Here is a 22,154-nt window from a genome sequence, read left to right on the forward strand (position 1 = left end):
AAAAAGTATTCGATAAAATTTTGATAAACGAAGCTCGTAAGCTCATTCGAAAAAAATAAGGACTTTTCAATTTATTTTTAAGATCATTTTCAACAAATTGTGTAGATTTTGATTGTAATAATTATAAATTTATTATTATTAACATCTTATAAGTTTCGAAATTTTATTCTATCCAGATATTTTTAAGAATTTATTTTTAAATAATATTCAATAATTTATAAATTCTAAAAACATCTTACAAAATACGTAAAAGTGTATAAAATATTTTAAATAAGTTTCGCCAAACACCCTCTTAGCCCGCCCTCATTTTCATAACCGGCCCACATTTTCATAATAAAATGATAACATTTATAAACATTAAAATCAAACCTAGAGATGTAGTGTGCACCAAACGAATGTCAACATTTATAAACATTTAACACTAAACCTAGAGATTTCATTGCACCAAACCAATGCCACTGTGAACCGGGATAATTACATCTGCACTTCTTTATATATAATAGCAATTTATTTTTTTGTGATAATAAAAATGAGTATATTATTTTCTTATGAAAAAATATAGCAATTTACCCCCTGTATACAGGGAGGTAATTGTTTCATTTTAAAAGTTATAAGGGGGGGTAAATTGTTGTATTTTTAAAAATACAGGGAGGTAAATTGCTATTTATTTTTTTATAAGGGGGTGATTTGCTCATTTGAGATATCACAAGGGGGTTGCTTGTATTTTTTTTATAGTTATATATTACTGTCTTTTAAAAAATCAATATATATCCACTAAAAACGACAATGTACATAAGTGACAATTTGCATAAGTCATCCATATTTTTTTTAGAAAATTATACGTACACTCCCAAAAATATCAATATTATTACACAAACTATTCCTGGTATTTTTGTTTCAAGGGTAATTTGTATAAATAAATAACAGATCAAGAAATGTAAATATAATTATCATGTATAAATATGTCACTAATTATGAACGGAAAAAGAATTAATATTATTATCATTTAATATATATAATTTAATGGCATTATAGAAAAAGGAAAATAATTCCATAAAGAAAAGGGATAGTGGATTAAGCCCTTAATTAATTCCTAATTAAAAACAGTTGGTGTTATTGCAGCCAAGAGTGTGTTCTAAGACATCGCGATGCGTTCCTCCATGGCCGGGTTTGGTTGTGGCGGGGGGGGGGGGGGGGGGGGGGGGGGGTTGGTGTTTTCAATTGGAAGCAACACATCAAAAAGCCTCCCTTAGTTCCTAAGTGAGTTCTCACCTAGTAATGATGTTTACATGTCCTGTACCAAAATTATGACTCACATCTCAAAAAAGCTTCCTTATGGTCCCAAAATCTCTATGAATTAACGCAAAACTTCACATAGTTGATTTGCTTTGAAGTTATTGAATAATTTATAAATATTGATTTATTGAGTATTCAATGTTATAATCGAGTGTTTGTTAATTTTGAAATATCAGTATCTTTCAAGAAAAAAATATAAATATAGTGAACAAGATTTTCGACTCTAAAAACCTATAAATTAATCATGTTTCACGTTACAAATTCAATCAGGAATTTGATTGCAAAGTGAAAATTCATAATATAAAACACATAATAAGGGGCTCTGGATCAGGGAAAATTTTAACTCGAATCAAGTTTGACTAGACCAAAATCAATCATAGGCTAAGCGTAAGACACTTGCTGTGCGATTGATGTACAGTTCAAAAGAAGCGATCAATCACATGACAAGTGTATTATATTTACTATATAATTAATTTAATCCGCCCAAATCTGAATTGAATAAAAAAATTTCCCAACACCAGATTGTGAGGAGGAAATTTGTAATATCAAATATGATTACAAGGAGCTTCAGATTCCCTTTATAATCAGATTACAATTTGTTGTATAAATTACACATATTACATTTACATCCTTAGCTATGCTCTATTTACACAAAGTATGTCCAGCTTTCGCTTAATTATAGGAACGATTCGCTGACAGTCGAAAAATAAGGATAATTTGTATAATGATGCTGACATTTCTTGGGGTATATGCATAATTTTCAAAAAGTAAGATTGATTTATGTAAAGGATGCTGAGCTTTTTGATGAGTATATGAATAATTATTCAAAAGATAGGAATGATTTTTATAAACACACTATATCAGTGGGTGCAAATTTAATTATCCCTGTATTTTAAAGATGGTAAGAGTCTCTCTAAAATCATATTTCAATGGAAGAATTTTTGTAGTATAAAATAGGAGTAATTACATCAACACCCCTTGACTTATGGTTTGTTTACACAAACTACTACCACCTTTTTATATAATTATAGAAATAACCCCTGCAGTCAAAAAGTAGGAATAATTTATGTAATGATGTTGACGTTTTGAGGAATGCAGGAGCAATTATCCAAAAGACGGAATGATTTATATAAACAGAACATAAATAAGGGGTATAAATGTCATCATTCCTATAAAATGACAAAAGGATGGTCAGCCTGTCTAAAATCAGATTACAAGGAGGAAAATTGTAATATAAAATATGATTACAGAGAGCTCCAGATTCTTTTCATAATCAGATTACAATGGAGGAAAGTGTATGTAATATATTGGGGTGTGGATTAAGACAGAAACAGAAACCAGAATTAGTCCAAACAAAGTCAGTTGGTAAGAAAAAGCAAAGCAGAAACAGTGTTAGTTCTTAGTAGTTGGCCAATCCATTTCCACTACAAGAATTGCAACACCCCCAACCAAACTACCATGAAAACTACACTCTTACTATCTCATTCCAACCTCATTTTATAACTTCTATTCACACACCACATTGCTGAACCACCTGTACCTATACACCCTCCCTCAAGAACTTATACCAATGCAAGAACACTGCTCCTACTACTACTCATCTTTTCCAATGGGGAAGGCTTCAAGAATCATGAGAAAATCAATCTTCACTTTCCTTCAAAATTTCCAATTCTTCACCTCAGCTCCATCACTCCTCGCCGTCCCTTTCGCCGTCTCAGCTCTGCTCTCACAGCCCCTAGTCTCATCTTCGTCCCTCTTCCCGTTAGTCCACGGTCGCTTAAGATCAGTTTTTCTCGCTGCAGGCTTCCCTCCCTCGTCGGAACTATTCGCCATTCTCAATCTCAAGCTCTCCCAAACTGTTCTTTCGTTTCTTATCGTCTTGCCCTTTACCCTCTCCTTCCTCCTCCTCGCCAAGGCCTCCGTTATAAGAGCCCTCGAGCATCAAAAAACAGCTCAAAGACATGCTTTCTTTTCTTGGGTTATGATCTTCAATCCCCTCTTCATCACCCAACTCTGCAACTCATTGTTCATCCTTTCGGTAAACGCCACTTGCTTCTGCCTCTTGATCATATGTTTCAATCTGTTTGACGCCGTAGGCCTTTCATCTCATGGACCGCTGCTGCTGCTATCAGCAACAGGAGCTATAATCTACTCCATCATTCTTGCCAATGCCTACATCATATGTAATCTGGCACTGCTCGTTTCGGGAATAGAGAGGCAAGGTGGGTTCAACTCGATTCTCAAGGCTTGTGTTCTGATCCGGGGCAGAACCGCAACTGCTCTCTCTTTAGCGGTTCCGATCAACATGGCCTTGGCTGCAGTTGAAGCTCTGTTTCAGTACCGTGTCGTGAGAGCATACGGACGAGCTATGGCTCCCGATTCGTCCATAGTCTTGGAGGCGATGCTCATTGCTTACGTGTATGCTATACTACTTGTTCTTGATACAATTCTTGGTTTTGCATTCTTGAAAAGCTGCAAACCGGATTACCAGATCGATGAGATAGAAATCCAGGAAAGAAACAACAAGTCTCTCGGGAAAATTAAGAGGTTAGAATTGCTGCTGTAGTTGCTTTTCTCAGTGATAAATCACACAGATTCCCCACACAATAAAGTTAGAAACAGTGATAATTTTCTATACTGTCGATAGAGGAAAGTTTTGGTAATTTCTGCAGAAAGATGTGTATTGGAATTGGTCTGCCAGAGAGTTCAAACGGAACGACAGAACGTAAGAGGATCATCACATCTTTGTTCATTCTTTCACTTTCCAGCAGCATAGTTCCCCAGTTGGGAATTGCCAAAAAGAAATTGTAGATTCTGTAAGTAACTTTTAGCCAAGTTTGTATGAAAAAAGCAACGGCAATGGCAGCTTCTTTCGACTTTCTTGATAACGATGTTGTATGAAGTGATACCGCTTTAGCATACCAGAAAGAAGCAGAAACAGTCCCTATGATGAATGGTTTAAGGAATGGAGTTGCACTTTTGTTACCAGCTATAAATTTTAGCTCAAAACGTAAAATCTTCAGACCTGCACTAACATAATCATCTGAGTATCTCATGGTAATGGGCATTGTTTTTGTTCATGCCAACAAAACTCAGAATTTATAATTTGTTAAGGTTGTCGGATTTCTTTGATCACAATTGTAACTAGAAACTTTGAGGTTTGGTGTGTTGTGTAAGGAAAACTCCCAACCAAGTCAGCAGCCCTTTCATTTTGTATGCATTGCCATAGGAGCAGATTGGAATACAATCTCTAGAGGATTTGATCACTAAGGTGGTTTCAGCAGTTCGCTTTATGATATTACTGTCGTCTAAACATCCAACCAATAGCTTAACAACTCGGGTTGAACTCTACTCAGACAGGCAGATGTTATTTCCAATCTACTTACTGTGTTATGCAAAATAAGCAAACAATTCATTTATGAAAAACAAAATAGCATTTTCTCCCTTTGTGTTTTTTAAAATGTAGCAATTTATCCCCCTATATTTTAAAAGATGAAGGAATTTACCTTCGAGGTAAATTGCTATTTATTTTTTATATTGGGGCAATTTGCCCATTTCTAATATCACGAGATGGTAAATTGCTATTGACCCTAATATCCTAGCTTCCTGAGCAACCCACCATGAGTACGCCTTTCCCACAACTTCCTCATTTGAAACATGACAATCAGTTAATTCACGAATATCGCACCGGTCATCAAAAAACATGACAATCAGCTATTACCAAACTGTTGCACCGGTCATCATATTTAGTTCTGTAATTTATACAAGTGTTTGGCACTTTAGTACTTTAAGAAATAGAACCTTTTATTTTTCTTTTTTTGTAAATTTTGTGATTTGAGGATATAATTTATATGAAATCTGAAAATTGGCACATGAATTTAAGCCAGCACATGATGTGCACATGTCAATTTCCGACATATTTAGAACTTTCATGCTAATTGTGTCCCGCCAAAATTTAAAAAAATAATAGATCAAATCACAAGTTTAATTTCTTAAAGGACCAAACGACAAACATAAATAATTATAGATCCAAAATTACACATAGCCCCATCACAAATGTTGCATTAGCAAAGGATTCCTTAGATGAATACTTCAATGGTCCCAGGGAAAAGGTAGTTGCAATAATCGAGGATTCTTTTAAGGGTAAATTACAACTGACTTCCTCTAAGATTTGACATAATTATAAATATTCCTCATTATTTGAAAAATTACAATTACCCCTCTCAAATAGAGAATAATTATATAGTCCCTAGATTATGAATTGGACATTACTATTTTACCCTTATTGAAGTTTTTTAAAAATATATATATATATTTGAAAAATATAAAAAAAAAATTGAGGATGGACAAAATAAATAATCTAGAAAATTAATTCATAAAAAATTATAAAATACATATATAATTATTATTTATAATTTAAAAGGACATTTTGATCAGTTCACCTAAAAAATTAGATGAAAAACTAATAGATCAGCTCGTTGTTAGACAAATATTAAAATATTTTTAAACAACGAGAAAATATTTCTAATTATACCAAACCTCGTGGAAAGTGGTTGTAATTTACCCTTCTTTTAATGTTGAAATGGCCAAGAGTTGTAACTGGATCAGGAAAGTCCAATATATGAATGAAGTTGCAGAAAACAAGAGCTGGAAAAATGCATTTCTCCATTAATAAATGATATATTGAAGTACTTCCCAAATATCGAATCTAATGAACAGATTAGAATTTCCAAATCCTAAAAGCTATACCTTGACTACATCACTATACTAGAAACAACCTATTCTCTATGCGCTCTCTAATACTTCTATACAACAAATTTCAGGGAAGGTTCCACAAACCTGACTATTACAAGGAACCAACCAATTTTTATGCTACAACAAAGAATTAGTGTTAGTCTAAATACAGGGTTAGAGCTCTGTACAAGTGTCATGGTACATTATGTTGATATGCTTTACAATTCAAGTGGTATCCTCCCAAAATGTTCGAGTGGGACGGAGATACTGACACCAATGAACTATGCTTTCTAACACAAAAATGAGCAGCATTCACTGGATGAGACCAACTCGCATGCAACCTTCTTGCTGGCAAGTGATGGCCCAAGACGTACCTCTGAGAACCCATTTTTTAAGAAAGAAATCGCTGACCAGGTACAGCAAGTATAGTGCGAAGCTTGTGCAGATCAGCTGGCTGCTTCATAACAGCTGAAAAGTGCAACTAGCCGCTACTCAATTGACTTCTCCGCAGACCTTCAAGTTTTCTAAAGCCTCGATAGCACCCTCTCACTCCATTTATGAGAACCCATGTTGCCAATATATTCTGCAAAGATGAAGGCTCTTGGCTGGTCAAGCCTGCAGTACCCATGTGTCAACAATCTCAATCCGACATTGGCCAACCATTGTCGAAGAACCATAGAATCCCATCGGAAAATATTCCATAGCTCAGTCTTTCATGCCTTTCTTTGTCAGACTTATTCCCTTTGCATTCTCCATTTCAGCCTCCTTCTGGGCTTTCTTCTTTTCTAGTTCAGCTTGCTTACAATTTTCTTCATGAGCTTTCCGGAACAACCTCACAAAGTTCAAGAGGGTTGCTGTAACTGCATACATGATAAGACATTGGATCAGCAAGCGGCAATTCCAGATATCATGCAAGAAGAAGAGTATATTGTCATGTTACCTTGCTCAAACGGACATCGAGCAGGATCTTCACCAAAATATAGAGCCAGTGCATCTGCATTTCTTCCCTGCCCAACGATAACAATGATGATCACACTATTACAAATGAAAAATGATCTGATATTACCGATAATTTATTTTATTTGTCAGCCAGATATTTACCGCAATAGAATATAGACTTGTTACATAGGCCACTTCAGTCTCAGCAACAACAACAAATTCCTTCAATGTCTGTCACACATGGCAAGCTACTTGTGTTAAAAGAAAACATAACAAGCCCTTGCAGTTTTGTTTTAGGAAGAGAAGAGATGGAACAATATTTTCCCTCTACGGAAACTTCAAAATTATGGATCAACAGGAGGGCAAATGAGAGAGAGAGGGAATCATTTCTCTCAAGATTAAGGTTACAAGTTGAAACACGAGAGTACAAGATATAAGATAAGAAACCATACAGCATACCGATAATGTATCATGTGTGGATGCAATAGAAACTAAAAATACATTGGCTGCCAAAACATACCTTGCGAAAAGTGTCAGATACAGGACCATCATTCTCTGAAGCGGCCAATTCTTGCTTCACCTTTTCCAAACCTTTGATAATAGCTTGCATTTCTTCTGCCAAAGATTTCAGTTGTATCTGCCAAAAACCTCATTATAATTTAAGTTATTCTACAGTAATTAAAATCTATTTCACCTAATAGGAGATAAATATGAACCTTAGAGGCAGTTTCCAAGCTAAGAAGATCTTGATGAAAGTCTAAAAGAGCTGGTGTCTTTGCTGCAAGCACCTGAGAAGCAAAAAGGAAAAACTCAAGCACACACAATAATATTACTATATGATGCCGCTTCAAGTATATGTAGCACTCTAATATAATTGGCCACATGTACAGAAAGCACAGAAGCTGTTTGCAAATTAGTGAAAACCTCTCATTCTACTAAAAGGATGAACTTTTGTTATTGTAGAAAGGAAAAGGAATTAGTTTTGTATTATTGAAGGACCCAACCTCATTATATATAGGATGGGTTTTAGAGATGACTACAAATACTTATCTCTAAGGGCGTGATTGGTATATGGGAATAGATTTAAGCGGGAATGGAATGAATATAGGAATAAGAATTCCTATGGAATCACTTATCCCTTTCCTTACTTATACCAATCACATATATAGGACTGGACTTGGGAATACCAATTCCATTCCCACTCCATTCCTACATACCAATCATGGCCTAAGGGGTAGGAGAAGACATACATAAATCAACCCAACATAAATCCTAATAGTTATATGCAGTATCAAAGATAACAAAAGGAAGTATAATAGATTTTCTAAATATTGCTGTTCAAGAATTTCTAACTAAAATTATTAACAGATTGAATAAAATCTATGGCTTATGCATCATTAAAAAATATTCAAATGAAAATTTCTATGAAGAAGCTAGACAAATAAGATTAGCATTTCACAATTTACGCTCCAAATTGCTAGTGTTTTCATGAGTAGGAATGAAAGAATGTAAAGAAAAAAGATCTTAAAGTAGTCTTCGAGTTCCAGATACAAAATTAAGATCTAAGATATAAGAGCAGAAGCAGGAGAGAGAATCAAAATGGCATAGCAGAAAGTGCGTACTATTCAATGATATGTAGAATTCACTGTAGCTCCTTGGACATATATACATCAACCAATGCGATAAAAATATCTCAGCAATCAGTTCAAGAAAACTCAATAATGCAACACCATTAAACAATTGACAATAGAAGATTTCCGATGACATTGAAGAGTAGATACACACTCCAGGCCGTATTTTCTTCTGAATGGACAGATGTGTTTTTCCATTTGTATGAAGCTGCAAATATAGAATCACTCTCTTGCAAAATACAGCAAACACAATCACATGAACTCATCCATATCAACAAATAAATATACAGGAAACGCTGAAACGAACAATTTCCAATTAGTATGCAGGTATGATCAAAACTCTAACAAAAGCTTCACCATATCATTATCTCAGAAGGACTTCCTAAGTTCAACTTTTAGTACTACTAAGATTTTTGAAATTTTAAGGCTTCAAATCTTGACCAACAACTGGAAAAACCACTCAAGACTGAGAAACAAGGAGTAGAAATTTGAAGCTCGGTACAGGAGAGCTCCAACTTCTAAGTCCTGTATTTCCATAATTAATTAAGCCATCATTTCTCTGTTTCTCCTTGAAACAAAAGAGGGTGGAATACTGCTGTGGCACAAGTTTGGCAAGTGAGTGATGAAGATTCACAGGAAAGAAATGTTAGACATGGAATACGTTTACGTCTGTGGAAGTGGAAGTTTTCCTATTTACTTAGGAGGATTCCGAAAATAAGGATCCGTTGATTAAAATAGTACCTTCTCTCAAAAGTACCCTGTTGCTAAAATTATGATGTTGCACCATTAACACCACTAAACCTTCAATCATTGTTGTTGAGAGCAATATTATAGAAATACTCAGACCTTTAAGTTGTTAAACGCTCATATCAAAATCTATGTTCAGTAAAAAATGGACCAACAAATTTATGCTAGAGAAAATTAGACAGGTAAAGTATGACATCTGGTCCAACCAGCTCTTTACTGGTCAGGCTGCTTAAATTTGTTAATACTGGAACTAGGAGGGCAAATAGTGACGGTTAACCAAAATATCAAACTATACTGTGTTTGGACCACCATGTAGTTTGATTCATTCAGGATTACCATCAATTTTGACATTCACGATTGCAGCGAACTACATGCTATTGATAGTCTAGGATGGACCCAGATATACTTGGAAGAGAAACAATAGAAAAAATAGATGATAAAAGATCAAAAAGGAAATGGTCAATACCTTACAAAGATAATGCATGAGTGTCATCTTGTTGTTGGACGCACGGGTATCAGTGAGCTTCAGAAGACTGTCTAATTTGAATCCGAGAGCAGAACCTGAATGTAGAGGGGGTATTTAACTTTAGACAGCATTCAAAAACTTGAAAACTGCTTTTGTCCACATGCAAAATTAAGCTGCATTATTTTATTTAGGACACAAAAATTATATGCTATGCTTTCAAATAAATTACAGCAAAACCTATTATGTTGCAAAGGAAGAAAGATACTAAATATAACAGACTGAGTGGCCATGAAAGATACAAGCATAGTGAACCTTAATACGAAATAAAGAACATGCATTTAGTTACACGGTTCATGCCACATAAAATTAGACTACAATACTTTGGCATAAAAAGTTTTCACTTTCCTTAAAACAAATCTTAGTTTCGAATGCACAAGGCAATACTTGGAAAACAAAGGTTTTTCTTGGATGTGCACAGGCAGTAAAATCCTCAACAAGCACTTAGATTAGGTTGTCTCCATCTAAGAATACAACATTGAAGCTCCGGATCACGGACAACCCCGTCCATAAGTACTTGAAACACAGATGAGTCCTACAGTAACCCTGCATTTGTCGTCTTGAAATGCATAACTTCGTTGATTTGTAAATAGTTTCATACCTCTGGCAGTTCCTTGATTCAATGTATTCCCCAGGTATAAGATTTTCTTCATAATTTCTTTCAGTTTGAGGGATCTCCGGACCTAATGCACGAGTAGAAGTAACGTTATTCAAGTAATTAAGTAAATAACAAATCAATATTCAAAAAGAAAATGTTTCTACCTCTTCACAAGCAGAATTTACAGTGTTCAAGCTTTTCTTGAAATCAGAAACCTGATAAAAGATGAAAACTTAGAAACTAGAATATCATGGTAATTTTCAGAAGTTCATTGTATCAAGCAAACCTGAGAATTGAATTGAATCTTGAATAAGAAAACCCTCAGTTTAGATTCAACTCTTGGCACCTTCATCAGCTCTAGGAAAAACTGAAAGATAGAATCCAAACATCCAACAATGCACCCACTCAGTGTTCATGAAACAACAATAACAAAATTGTTCCTTAAAACAAGGGTAAAGTGAAAGTACCAAAAAAAAAGATCATTAAAGTAACAAGTGCACATTCACAATGCATAAAGTTGCTCTCACAACAGCCTCCACACAGCAGAATTTTCCAAACTCAGTGCACAAATCATGATTGAGGACACAAATCATGCCTCAGAAATGCCAATTCATAAAAAAGAATGAATTACTGATAAAAGTTTAGCCATAAATTAATCCACCCAAACTAAATCATAATTAACAAACTCCGGAGTATCTTCGGATGCTTGGCTGCAGCCAGTATTCTATGTGACGGTAGAATGTGGCATACCTAAAGTTACTTTTCATAGAAGATCATCACATTTGGAGCTGCAAATGATTGTGCAAAGCAATTTCCTATGTCCCGTGAATTTGGAGAACTCAGCATACAGAAATTCTTTCTTCATATTCATGGTATCAGAGACGAGACACAGCTTAGATCCAATTCCCCAAAGGCCCGAGCTCACCAAAAGTGGCTTTCAATAGATTCCACAAGGAATTACGTGGCCTTTGTCCTTGCTTGGAAAAGTTGTTTGATCCAAGTTGTTACAGAGGGTACCAACCAACATGTATATCTTAATCCACATTCTCCCAATCAACCAAGATTACAATCTGGGACACAGCAATCATCCTCCATGATAATACCTTCTCTAGTCCAAGAGCAACCAACTGAACAGCCCATCCGACACCCTATTGACTCTACAACGAATCAACGATAACAAGCTCTTATACTACTGTTGCACCCTAGCCATGAGGGTGGGTCCCAGTAAGAAGGCTTGGGCAGAAGCAACTACTTGGTGTTTGTTCGTTGTTTCGCCAAATATCTGGACTAACTATTATGGATAACCATTATACATCTTAATTCCTCCCAATTTCAAAAAAATTTCATATTGGACAGCAAGGAATAATAACTATTAACTATGAGTTTGTTAAGCAGAGAACAAGTACACAGCAGAAGATTCAAACATTCCCAGGTACAGAAAATCCAGGAAACTATTTAGGGGAAATATTGGAAAGTTTCAGTCAGTTCTTTAGTGCAATGGATTTGACCCGAAATGAGAAGTAAAACAATAGAAAACAGTCCTAACATATTAAACAAACTGAGCCACCAGTTCCTAATTTCTCGTAATGCTGTGTGTCTCAAACATCATCATTAAAATAGAGCTCAGACATCATAGAATAATAAAGTGAGGATCCAGTTCACTGACCTGTTCACACTTCCCCAAAATCTCCTTGTCACCCGTGTAGCCCTAAAAAATTTCAGTGCTATAATCAATTAAAAGAAACAAATGGCTCCTCGTACTAGTTGGACACTGTGAAAATTACAGAATTGAAGACTACATGTGTATATAAAGCTTCACCTTGAGAAGTTCCATCTCTTCCTTAGTTGGGCAAAACTTAATTAGATTTTCTACTTGATCAGCGTCCAAAATTGATTCATCCATTGCAAGTGCTGCAGCCTGCCAAAGTGAACCATCCATGCCATTAAAGATATGGGAAAGAAACAATTTAGAAGATAGAACCAAAATCCTTGGGAGGTGGTCAAAAAGACTTGGATGAACACAAACATATACACCGTGTAACAATTTGGAATCTGGGTATTAATCATATGCCTTAAGTCTAGTAATGAAATGTGCTCATTATGAAAAACTACTTGAGACATAAGTGAATGACTTTGTAAAATATCCATTACTTTTATGAATACATTTGTCATGTGTGGAAATGTCAAAGGAAATTTTTGTTGAAGTATATCTAGAGTTCATTACTAAACGTACATGAACTAACTTAATACTGGCATTTAACTTCAATTGTTTTCACTTTATCATATTAGCTTTCAATATTTAATGAAATTTGTTGAATAAGAATCTCAGGCTGGACCAAGAGCCATTTAGTTGCGTACAATTTTTTAATACACTAGACATTCTGAAATAGCTGTTCTTTTCCTCTTTTCCATTCTACGCATTTATAGCATGTGATGAAAATAGAAATGTTAGGGATAAACTGTTGCGGTTTTTGCCATTTTACAACAAACAAGATGCTATTAGTTACAAAGACTCAGATACCATAGTTAAAACAATTGAGAGATGGTTCTAATCTTTGTTCAGTTTCTTCCTTCCCTTGCTCCTACAATATCATTGTTGGTTTTTAGTTTTTACAACAAACAAGCTGCTATTGGTTACAAACACTCAGATACCACAGTTATAACAATTGAGAGATGGTTCTAATCTTAGCTCAGTTTCTTCCTGTTCTTGCACCTAAAATTTCATTGTTGGTTTTTACATACTACTTGCTTATTTCCTTCAAGCATGATGTTTTAGATGAAGTGACAAATGCATATATGTTGCCCTTAAACGTCAAATGCAATTACGATTGAAACACAGAGCTTCTAGAAAACTGCAACACTAAAAATAATTTTGGAAGCTAAATCAAACATATACAAGATTTCTACCGACAGCAACATATTTTACACTTCACAGGAGAGAAAAATGCTCAACAGATATATATATATATATATATATATATATATATATGCATGCTTTTTAGCTTACCATCATGTCAGGAAGTGGCATTTTCACCTTTGTGAGCATAATTTCAGTGTTATTGGCTCTCCTTAAGTCAATCTACAACAGAAAATGAATGGAGTTAACCAGTAATAGGAAAACATTTATCAGAAAGGCAACACTAACCCCTGACCTCTATGGCTGCAACCTTGTGCTTGGACTAAACAGGCATGGCGTACTGAAATAACAAGTAAATTCTAGAAAGATGACATTCATATAGAACTTTGAGAATCCAATCTGGATTGACTATCATGTAACATATTATCTTCTCTCTGTTCTTACTTTCTTAATTGGAAAATAAACACTCTTCTCGTGCTGAACTAAATTTAACCGCTTCAATGCATTCTCTACCCAGTATAAAAATCAAGAATAGGCTTTTGGAATGATATATAAATGTCGAAGCACTTCTGACGACCTAGGCAGAGCTCACAATCAAAAATTGGAGACTCAGTATATTGGTGCAGCTTCAGGATCCCAATTATGCCCAAAATAAAAAAGAGAAAAGTGTATGTAATATTCTTGTTAATACAGTTTCTTTCATTCAGAATGTATAAGAAGTATCAGATATGCAGTAGGTATAAAATAAAGTTACTATCATGTGAAAAAATTGCTTTGCATGTTTCTTCTTCCAGAATGTCTGCAATTAGAACCTTTTCATGTCACGGGATAGTATTGCGCTTTCATGTCTTCCCACAAATTATTAACGAGCTTTTTCATAGATAAGTAGTTCTGCTCATGTCTCTTCCATAACAATGTAATTATGTTCACGTTCCAAACTCTGGAGTACAGGTTGTGACAGTCCAAATTTATTAGTTTTTACGTAGAAGAAACTACAGACAAATTTTAGGATATCAAACCCTCTGAGATCATCACCAACTACAAATTAGAAAACTATACTAGATATAAAAAATATATCCACATACTTCCATAGTGTTTTATATTATATTCTAATAATTCCTCAGTAGTTTGTTAATAAAGACAACTGTCCCGATAGGTTTCTGGATTCATGCAACATTACCAGATGGACTCTGTCAGGCTTAGATCCAGTAGACTTCCGGCGCCCTCCAGATTTGCCACCTCCAGTATCTGACTTTGGGACAGCAGCAGAGAAAAGTGTCTCAAGTTCTGAGACATCAAATTCTGGTGCCCTAGAGATAGAGCAACATATTAGTGATTTGAAGTTATCAAGAAGCAATAAATGAGAAACGAGAACCAAACATTTCATGTATTGGCCTATCCATATACAGATATTTGATTTAGGGAGGCAAAGACATTCCATGCCTAGAAACAGAACAAAGTGAATACCATAGTTTTATTCCTTTTTGAAGGGAGAAGGGAAACAGGACATGCTAAAATAGATTACTAAAATAAGAAAATTCTGAGCAGCCAAGCTAATTTAAACCATGGAATTAATTAGTGGAGAAAGAGAAATACACTTGAGGCTCCCCAAATCGCTGCAATTCTTCCCACAAGCTTCCCTGTAATACTCTGGTCACCTTGCTCCAATGAAGTGGCTTTAATGTAGATCTTCGAGGAGCTGTAGCAGTTGATATTCCTGGCCGTGAAAGCCCACGGCCTCTACCAGCAGGCAAGCCTCTACCATCCACCGCAGGTCCCTTAGCACCAAATGGAGGAGGTGGAGGTGGTCCAACTCCTGGAGGTCTAGGAGGTCCTGGAGGTGCAGGGGGGCCAGGCACACGACCTCCAGGCGGTGGTGGCGGAGGTGGTGCTCCTCCCATAGGTGGAGGTGGTGGAGGAGGGCCACGAATTGAAGGTGGGGGAGGTGGTGCAGGAGCCCCACGCAAGGGAGGAGGTGGAGGTGGTGGAGCTCCATGAAGGGGAGGTGGAGGTGGAGGTGGCATACCCCGCATTGGAGGCGGTGCACCAAGGGATGGAGGTGGCGGTGGTGGAGGTGGTGCACCACCTAGAGGTGGCGGTGGTGGAGGTGGCGCACCACGAGACGGCGGTGGTGGAGGTGGTGGAGGAGCACCACGAGACGGCGGCGGTGGTGGTGGTGGTGCAGGAGGAGCACCATGAAAAGGAGGAGGTGGTGGTGGTGGTGGAGGACCATTTTGCAAAGAAGAAGAAGAAACTCCATATAGGGGCGGTGGAGGCGGAGGTGGTGGTGCACCACGTGAAGGAGGTGGGGGTGGAGGTGGTGGTGCACCGAAGGAAGGAGGTGGCGGCGGAGGAGGTGGTGCACCATGCAGAGGAGGAGGTGGTGGAGGTGGAGGGCTACATGAAGGATAAGAAACCCCATGAGTGGAAGGGGGCGGTGGTGGTGGTGGTGGAGGACGAAAAGAGTTACCAGGCATAGCCGGTGGAGGTGGAGGTGGAGGTGGAGGTGGACGCGGCATTACCATGCTAGAAGATCTTACAGAAGATGTGTGAGTAAGGGGTGGGGGTGGAGGTGGAGGCGGGGGAGGAGGAGGGGGGGAACTTGATATTGCTGAAGGTGCAGGCATAGAACTCCCAGCAGACCATGGGAGCGGTGGGGCTGGAGGTGGAGGTGGAGGTGGAGGTGGCAAAACTCTACTAATATTATGCATAGTGGAAGAGGTTGGAGGCGGGGGAGGTGGAGGAGGAGGTGGCGGAATGATTTTCTGCAGAGTTGTCCTTAAGCTTGTATTGGTAGCTAGTGGGGAGGGCAACTTAGTAGGAGTTGCACCCTGAGTATATGATGGGAGTGGAGGTGGAGGTGGAGGTGGAGGGTGGGAAGATGATCTTGAAGGCAACGAAGTAACAGTCTGTACAGATAAAGATGATGGAGGTGGAGGATGTGGTGGCGGGGGAGGGGGTGAAAGACAAGTCAGCTCCTTGTCCTCAGGATCATTAGGTGATGAAGAAGGTTTATACATCAGAGATCTAGGAGGAGGAGGTGGTGGTGGCGGCGGCGGAGGTGGCGGTGGCGGAGGAGGAGGAGGTGGAGAAGTTGGTGGAGGGAAAGCTGAAGGTGGTAGAGGTACTGGACTAGGTTCCTGGAGTTCACTTTCAACCAGTGGTGTCAAAGGCAAACTTGGGGGAGAAGCTTCTTGAGCTGGTGGCAAATCTAATGATGATGGATAAGATAAATACTTTGGACGGCCTGATGCAGAAGTTCTGTCAGCTGTAGTTGCTGTTTCTGAAGATGAAGTAACACACTGAGGCTTAGATTTTCCCCCAGGTAAGGAATCCTTGCCAAGAGCTAAGGCTGCTGGAGCACTGTTATATCTTGACGGAGGATAATATACATGCATTGAATTAGTGTAAGAACCTTTATTAGGAGGTATCCACCTGGATACAGCATTTGGCTTTGCCTGTCTTGCTAGAGTGCCTTGTGTCTCTTGCTGCTTAGATTTCTTATTGGCACCAACTGCATCTGAAGTAGATTTTGAACTGGAAACTGACTGCTTCTTGGAGGCAGTTGAGAGTCCCTTATCCAACTTCTGCTTATTATTATCAGCAGTGGACTTCTGTTGCGGGCCCTGCTTTTCAATATTCTTCGTCAAAGGAGGCACATCTTCACTTTGCTTATACTCTCCTTCTCCAGACTTGTCATGCATACCAGGACTTTCAGATTTTGTATCACCATTACTGGCCCCATCAGGAATCAGAAACCGAGACCCTAATTGAGCATCCCCATTTTGCAGCATATTATTATTTCTTTGCACCTTCTGTTCATTTCTGTGGATTCCCTCATCTGATGTACAATCTTCAAATGCATGATGATCCAAATCATCCCTAAAGGCTACTCCATGATGAGTTTCATTATCCTGAGAACTAGATTGAACTGCATGGTTATCACCCTCTATCTTGCCATCCTGACCATCAACTGCACTGCTGAAGATCTCTTCAGCCTCAAAAAATTCCTCGGGTGAGGCACTTTCTGCTTCATTGCCATCCTCACTTACTACTTCTTCTGTGGTGATAGCAGATTGAACAGAGTCTGCATCCGAAAAGAGTACCTGATACAGCAAAAATATTTTCAACTCCTAAAGCTTCAGAAATTGACAAACAAGCATAAGCATGACAAAACCTTACCTCTGCCTTGAATTCCCTTGAAAATTGGTCCTTGGCATCCCAAAGAACATCAACTTCATCACGGGTCAGCATCAAAACATTTGACCGGATAAATGCTGTATGGAACATAACTCTGAAAATCATCTCTTCCCGCACTAGATCATCCTCCAAATGGATGCACTCAAGAACAATATCTCCTTGCACATGGCAATGGATATTGATTTTTACTAGTTCACACTCTTCCTGCAGCCACAGTCATAGGTAATTAAACTTGTGGTCAATTCATTCCATTCAATGTGAATTAAGGTTCTGGCATTACCTGTCGATAGAGTCGGATATTCTTTTTCACTTTTGAACTTGAAAATAAAAGCTTTGAACTTCTACTTGATGTTTCTGAAGAAGGATCCTGACCATATACACGTAGTACTGGTCGGCATCCTCTGCCACCCTCATATAAAGGAAGAAGTCTAAGTATAATACAATCCAAAGCCAGAGGTGTATCCGATGGTGGCCAATCTGACCCAAAATTTCTTCTAGAGATGTACTGAAGATATCTGAGCTGAGATGGCTGGGGATTCAGAGGAGAAAGAAGATGAAGAAGCTCCCTGGGTGCTTGCTTGTATACCATTTCAAGAGTCTTCTGCTCACCGGTGTACTGTTTTCTGTACAGAAGAAGGCCCGCAAGCATAAAGGCAAGCACAGGCCATCCTCCCCTTTCACAATGCATTAAAAGCACATTTTGTTGGCCCTCAAGTGACAACCAGCTCTCACTGGATCGCAAGAAGTGGTGGATCATCTCCAATGGCAACAGCGGACAGCCTTCATACTGCCGAGGGTAATCCATTACCGTCATATCATACTGTGATAACACATCAGATAATTGGCTCCTCCTTTCCCCTTCTTTAAAATTAAAAACCATAAAAGCAGCATCTGGGTAGTGGTCCTGTAGCTGAGCTACAATCCCATTCATGTATGTTCTATACTCATCTTCGTCAAGTACATCCGTGGAGAAGCAGCAATCAAACACTACATTCAGCACAAATCTAACGCCGTCACCATATGTCACATTTCATAAGTCTGGTGAGCATACAGAACAATTTTTCCAATGGAAACCAACCATAAAATTTTCAAAACCCCAACCATTCACAGTTTATGGCAATGCTTAAAGAAATTTTTAATCTTATTAAAAAAAAAATTTGCAGCATAGCATAGAAAATGATGGGATGAATCAGAAACAAGCATTGGTGTGGCAAGTCCATGATAGAAATCTTTACATACTAACATGCGATTCATAACTACGAAAATAAATCGGACTGGGATTCTAAAATCATAACTGTATGCCACCATATTCAAGAAAACTGAAAGCTGCAAGTCAGTGAATGCCTCAAATGTTTTCAAGGACTTAAAATGATCCTAAAAATCACATTTTGCACCACATAACATCGTAATTGGCCTTGAATTTATACTTTCATCTTCACTCCAACTTTAGGACAAACTTAAAACTTGCAAAACTTGACAACATTATGCCGCTCGTTTACTTGGACAATAAAATTACTTCATATTTCACACTCTATCACTTTAAGTTTCTGCATCCACAAATAGCTCCATTATAGCCAATCTAGTCAAACAACCAACTTGAATACGGCCAATTTTAGCTACAAGTTCCGACATTGGACATAGTTAACCCTGAAAGCAGCAACTGATCAACCAAAACTCACATTGCGCATCCACTTAAAAGCCTTACAAATGAAATTATCCAATGCTGAAAAATCAAAGATACAACTGAACAAGAAAAAAGCAGCTGAAGAGTCATACCATAGACCCGTTCTGAGATCTCGAGAAGCCGATCCGGCGGCTTCCGATAGAAGAATCTTCTGAACAGCGCCATCTAATGGCACTGTTTTCCCCCTTATCGGATCCAAAACCCCTTCTTCCCCAACCCAATCTCGCAAACGTTCACCAGAATTCCACCCAGCCAACTAACAGATCTTCACAACACCCTTCACCAGCAGCAATCGCAACCCAGCTGAGGCAAATCCACCTCAGCTGAGGGGTTTTGACCTCACACTAATCCAACAGTAAATTGCGGCAACCCCACTCACCCAAAACCAGAAACGAGAAACAGAAAATCGAGAACTTGAAAAAGTAGAAGCACTGACACCAGCACACAACCAGTCAATTCCGAGTTTTAGGGTTCGAGAAACAAGAGGTCAATTGTAAATTTGAGAATAATGCTATGTAAGGAGAAAAGATAATGATGCATAATTCTTGATAATATGAATCATATCAGGACCCTTTGCCATTACAAAAAGGAAAATGGATCACATGGGGAAGAGAGAGAGAGAGAGAGGAAACGTAGTGGACTGAAAAGGTAAAAAGAGCCGTCAGGCAGACAAGATCCGACCCGGACAAACAGTGAATATGACCCGGCACTATTCTTGTCTATTTCTTCGCTTCGTTGTTTTCTTTATTTACACGTATTTGTTGGATTGCTATTCGGGTCTCAACTCAATAGGTGGTGGGGATGTGGATATCACGTGCCCATATGTTGACAACGATTAACTCCCAAATCTTTATTTTTCTACTCCAAATTTAATTTCTTTATTACTAAATTTAATTAAAGAAATATATTTTATTCCAAATCTTTCTTTTCTAGTCATATTTAATAAATAAACAAATTATTTATGACATCCCAAAAATAAATTTGTTCGAGATATTATCCAATCCTAATTGAAAATAAAGTTATTGAATTTGATTATTAGTTTTAGACCAATTGTATATATTCATAAAAATTCAAAGTGTTTGAGTTAAATTAACACAACAACAACAAGATTTTGAGAATACGGGACAATTTTAATTTGCAAAAAAGTATTTAAAAATTGTTATATATTGAAAATGAAAAGAAATTAACGAAAAATTTTAAAGAAAAAATTATGTATTTTCTAGTCTATCTTATTTCTTTGACTACAGAATTCTGAAAAGAAACTGTGGGAAAAAATTTAGAAGAAAATATAAATATAAAAGAAAATAAATTCCGGTACTTCGTTAGGCATAGTTAACTAAAATTTAATATTAATCTCAAATAAATACTGAAATTTTCACAGTTGAGTTGAATTTTCATTAGAAGTCAATACAAACTAATTTTTTTTATTTTGATACAGTTTATCAGTTAAAAAACGGTGCAAATTCTAATGTAAATGGATTATAGAGTGTCTCCTGAAGCTTGTGCGCGGAACAACGTTATGATCTTTTAGTTTGTCATATTCTATTTCATAGACCGAGTACAAAGAAAAAACTTGACAACAATTTGGCTGGAATTTTTCTAGCATGTTGTATGTAATAGATAAAACTATTTATTAACTATATACTCTCTTAATCCGTCCATTTTATTATTAAATTCCATTAACATAAAATTATTGGTTTTTCTTTGATGGGAAGCTTTAGCGTGAAAAATTATGTGTTTCTATCTCCCTCGGTCGACCACTCGGCTTTGCCCCGTTGGTTCTCCTTTAACCCATCCGCCGTTAACAACAAGTTCCAGTTTCATCAATTCTAGTCGTGCCTTAAAGCCAATGGTGATCACCTTTGATTGTACTCTGTTAATCTCATTTTCTAGATCATGAATATGTTTGCATATATACCTAAACTATTTCTTGCTCCACCGCATTTAGCCCATTTTACAATCTTCAAGACCATGCATGAAATATTCATTCGAAGTTGTCAAAGAACCTTCTTTATCTAAATCTATTCGACAGCATTAAAATTCCCTATGTTGAGCCACATCAAATTCATTCTTCTACTAACTATTGAAAGATATCCCACAAACCATTTCTTTTATTCACATTGGGATCCTCAAAGAAACTGATGAATGCCAATACTCTTCCCCATCCTCAAGTAGAATTCTCGCGTTGATATATTTTGGGGAAAAAGTTAGATAGATTCACAAAAATCTATTTATCCCATAAAAATGCTAAACCACCGCTCCTACCTTTAGAGGGAACGAAAATATAGTGCATGTTCAACGTGTTCTTGATGCGTCGATTCTTCTTTTTGTTACATTTGGTCTCTGTCAAGAAAATCAAAGAGGGTTTAAGTTTCCTTTCAAGCTCTATGGGATGGTATTTGTCCAAGAAACCCCTAGGGCAAGCTTGGCAATTTCAATGAGGTAACTCATTTGACCTGATAGGACAGCCTAGTAGTCTTAGCCTATAGATGATGTGATCTTTTATGATGAACAGAACAATTACAACTCTCTTATCAGGTCTATCTCCATATTATCATATAAGAAGAAGAAGGGTATAGCTTACATTTGCATGGTGTGGTATTGTTTCTAGTATATGAGTTTTCACGTCTACCACGTTAACTGACTGAGGTTTTACACAGTTTAGATTGGGCGAGAAGTGGGCATAGGTTGAAAGGGGTAGATGAGGTGAGCGAGACATTGACAAGGTTCAGATTTGGTTGGTTAGCTTGTTGAAATCGGTCTATTTCAATAGGGTCAGACATGGTATCATTTGCTCGGGTAGAATATTTATGTGGGCTTGTTGGTTTGAAAGATTCCCCATGCATGAATGTGGGTTCGTTAACATCCTGGTTAGGGTTAAAAGGTTTTGTGTAGGTTCACATGTAAGTGGGTATGGGCTAGGTCCAAAATTTGGAGGATTTGTT

General features: G+C 37.4%; 2 protein-coding genes across 3 annotated transcripts; one reads left to right on the forward strand and one right to left on the reverse strand.

The window, feature by feature from the left end:
- Window positions 2,612–4,493, forward strand: LOC105157952. The gene has a single exon (XM_011074506.2). The coding sequence runs from the start codon at window positions 2,867–2,869 to the stop codon at window positions 3,860–3,862; it is 996 nt and encodes a 331-aa protein (XP_011072808.1). The 5' UTR covers window positions 2,612–2,866; the 3' UTR covers window positions 3,863–4,493.
- On the reverse strand, window positions 5,945–19,855 carry LOC105157953 (formin-like protein 20). 2 transcript variants are annotated; one of them, XM_011074508.2, is made up of 18 exons: window positions 19,302–19,855; window positions 17,806–18,512; window positions 17,508–17,729; window positions 16,741–17,431; window positions 14,922–16,608; window positions 14,506–14,635; window positions 13,476–13,547; window positions 12,288–12,386; window positions 12,135–12,176; window positions 10,755–10,835; window positions 10,633–10,683; window positions 10,472–10,553; window positions 9,814–9,908; window positions 7,686–7,757; window positions 7,490–7,606; window positions 7,132–7,200; window positions 6,971–7,037; window positions 5,945–6,890 (listed from the first exon to the last, which is right to left on the reverse strand). In XM_011074508.2, exons 1-18 carry the CDS (start codon window positions 19,372–19,374, stop codon window positions 6,736–6,738), a joined length of 4,512 nt encoding a protein of 1,503 aa, XP_011072810.1. In that variant the 5' UTR covers window positions 19,375–19,855; the 3' UTR covers window positions 5,945–6,735. The 2 variants fall into 2 exon arrangements, with proteins under 2 accessions (XP_011072810.1, XP_011072809.1); XM_011074507.2 differs by having other exon boundaries at window positions 14,922–17,431; window positions 19,302–19,854.

This window comes from Sesamum indicum, linkage group LG3 (genome assembly GCF_000512975.1).
Source record: "Sesamum indicum cultivar Zhongzhi No. 13 linkage group LG3, S_indicum_v1.0, whole genome shotgun sequence".
In the NCBI taxonomy this organism is placed as follows: Eukaryota; Viridiplantae; Streptophyta; class Magnoliopsida; order Lamiales; family Pedaliaceae; genus Sesamum; species Sesamum indicum.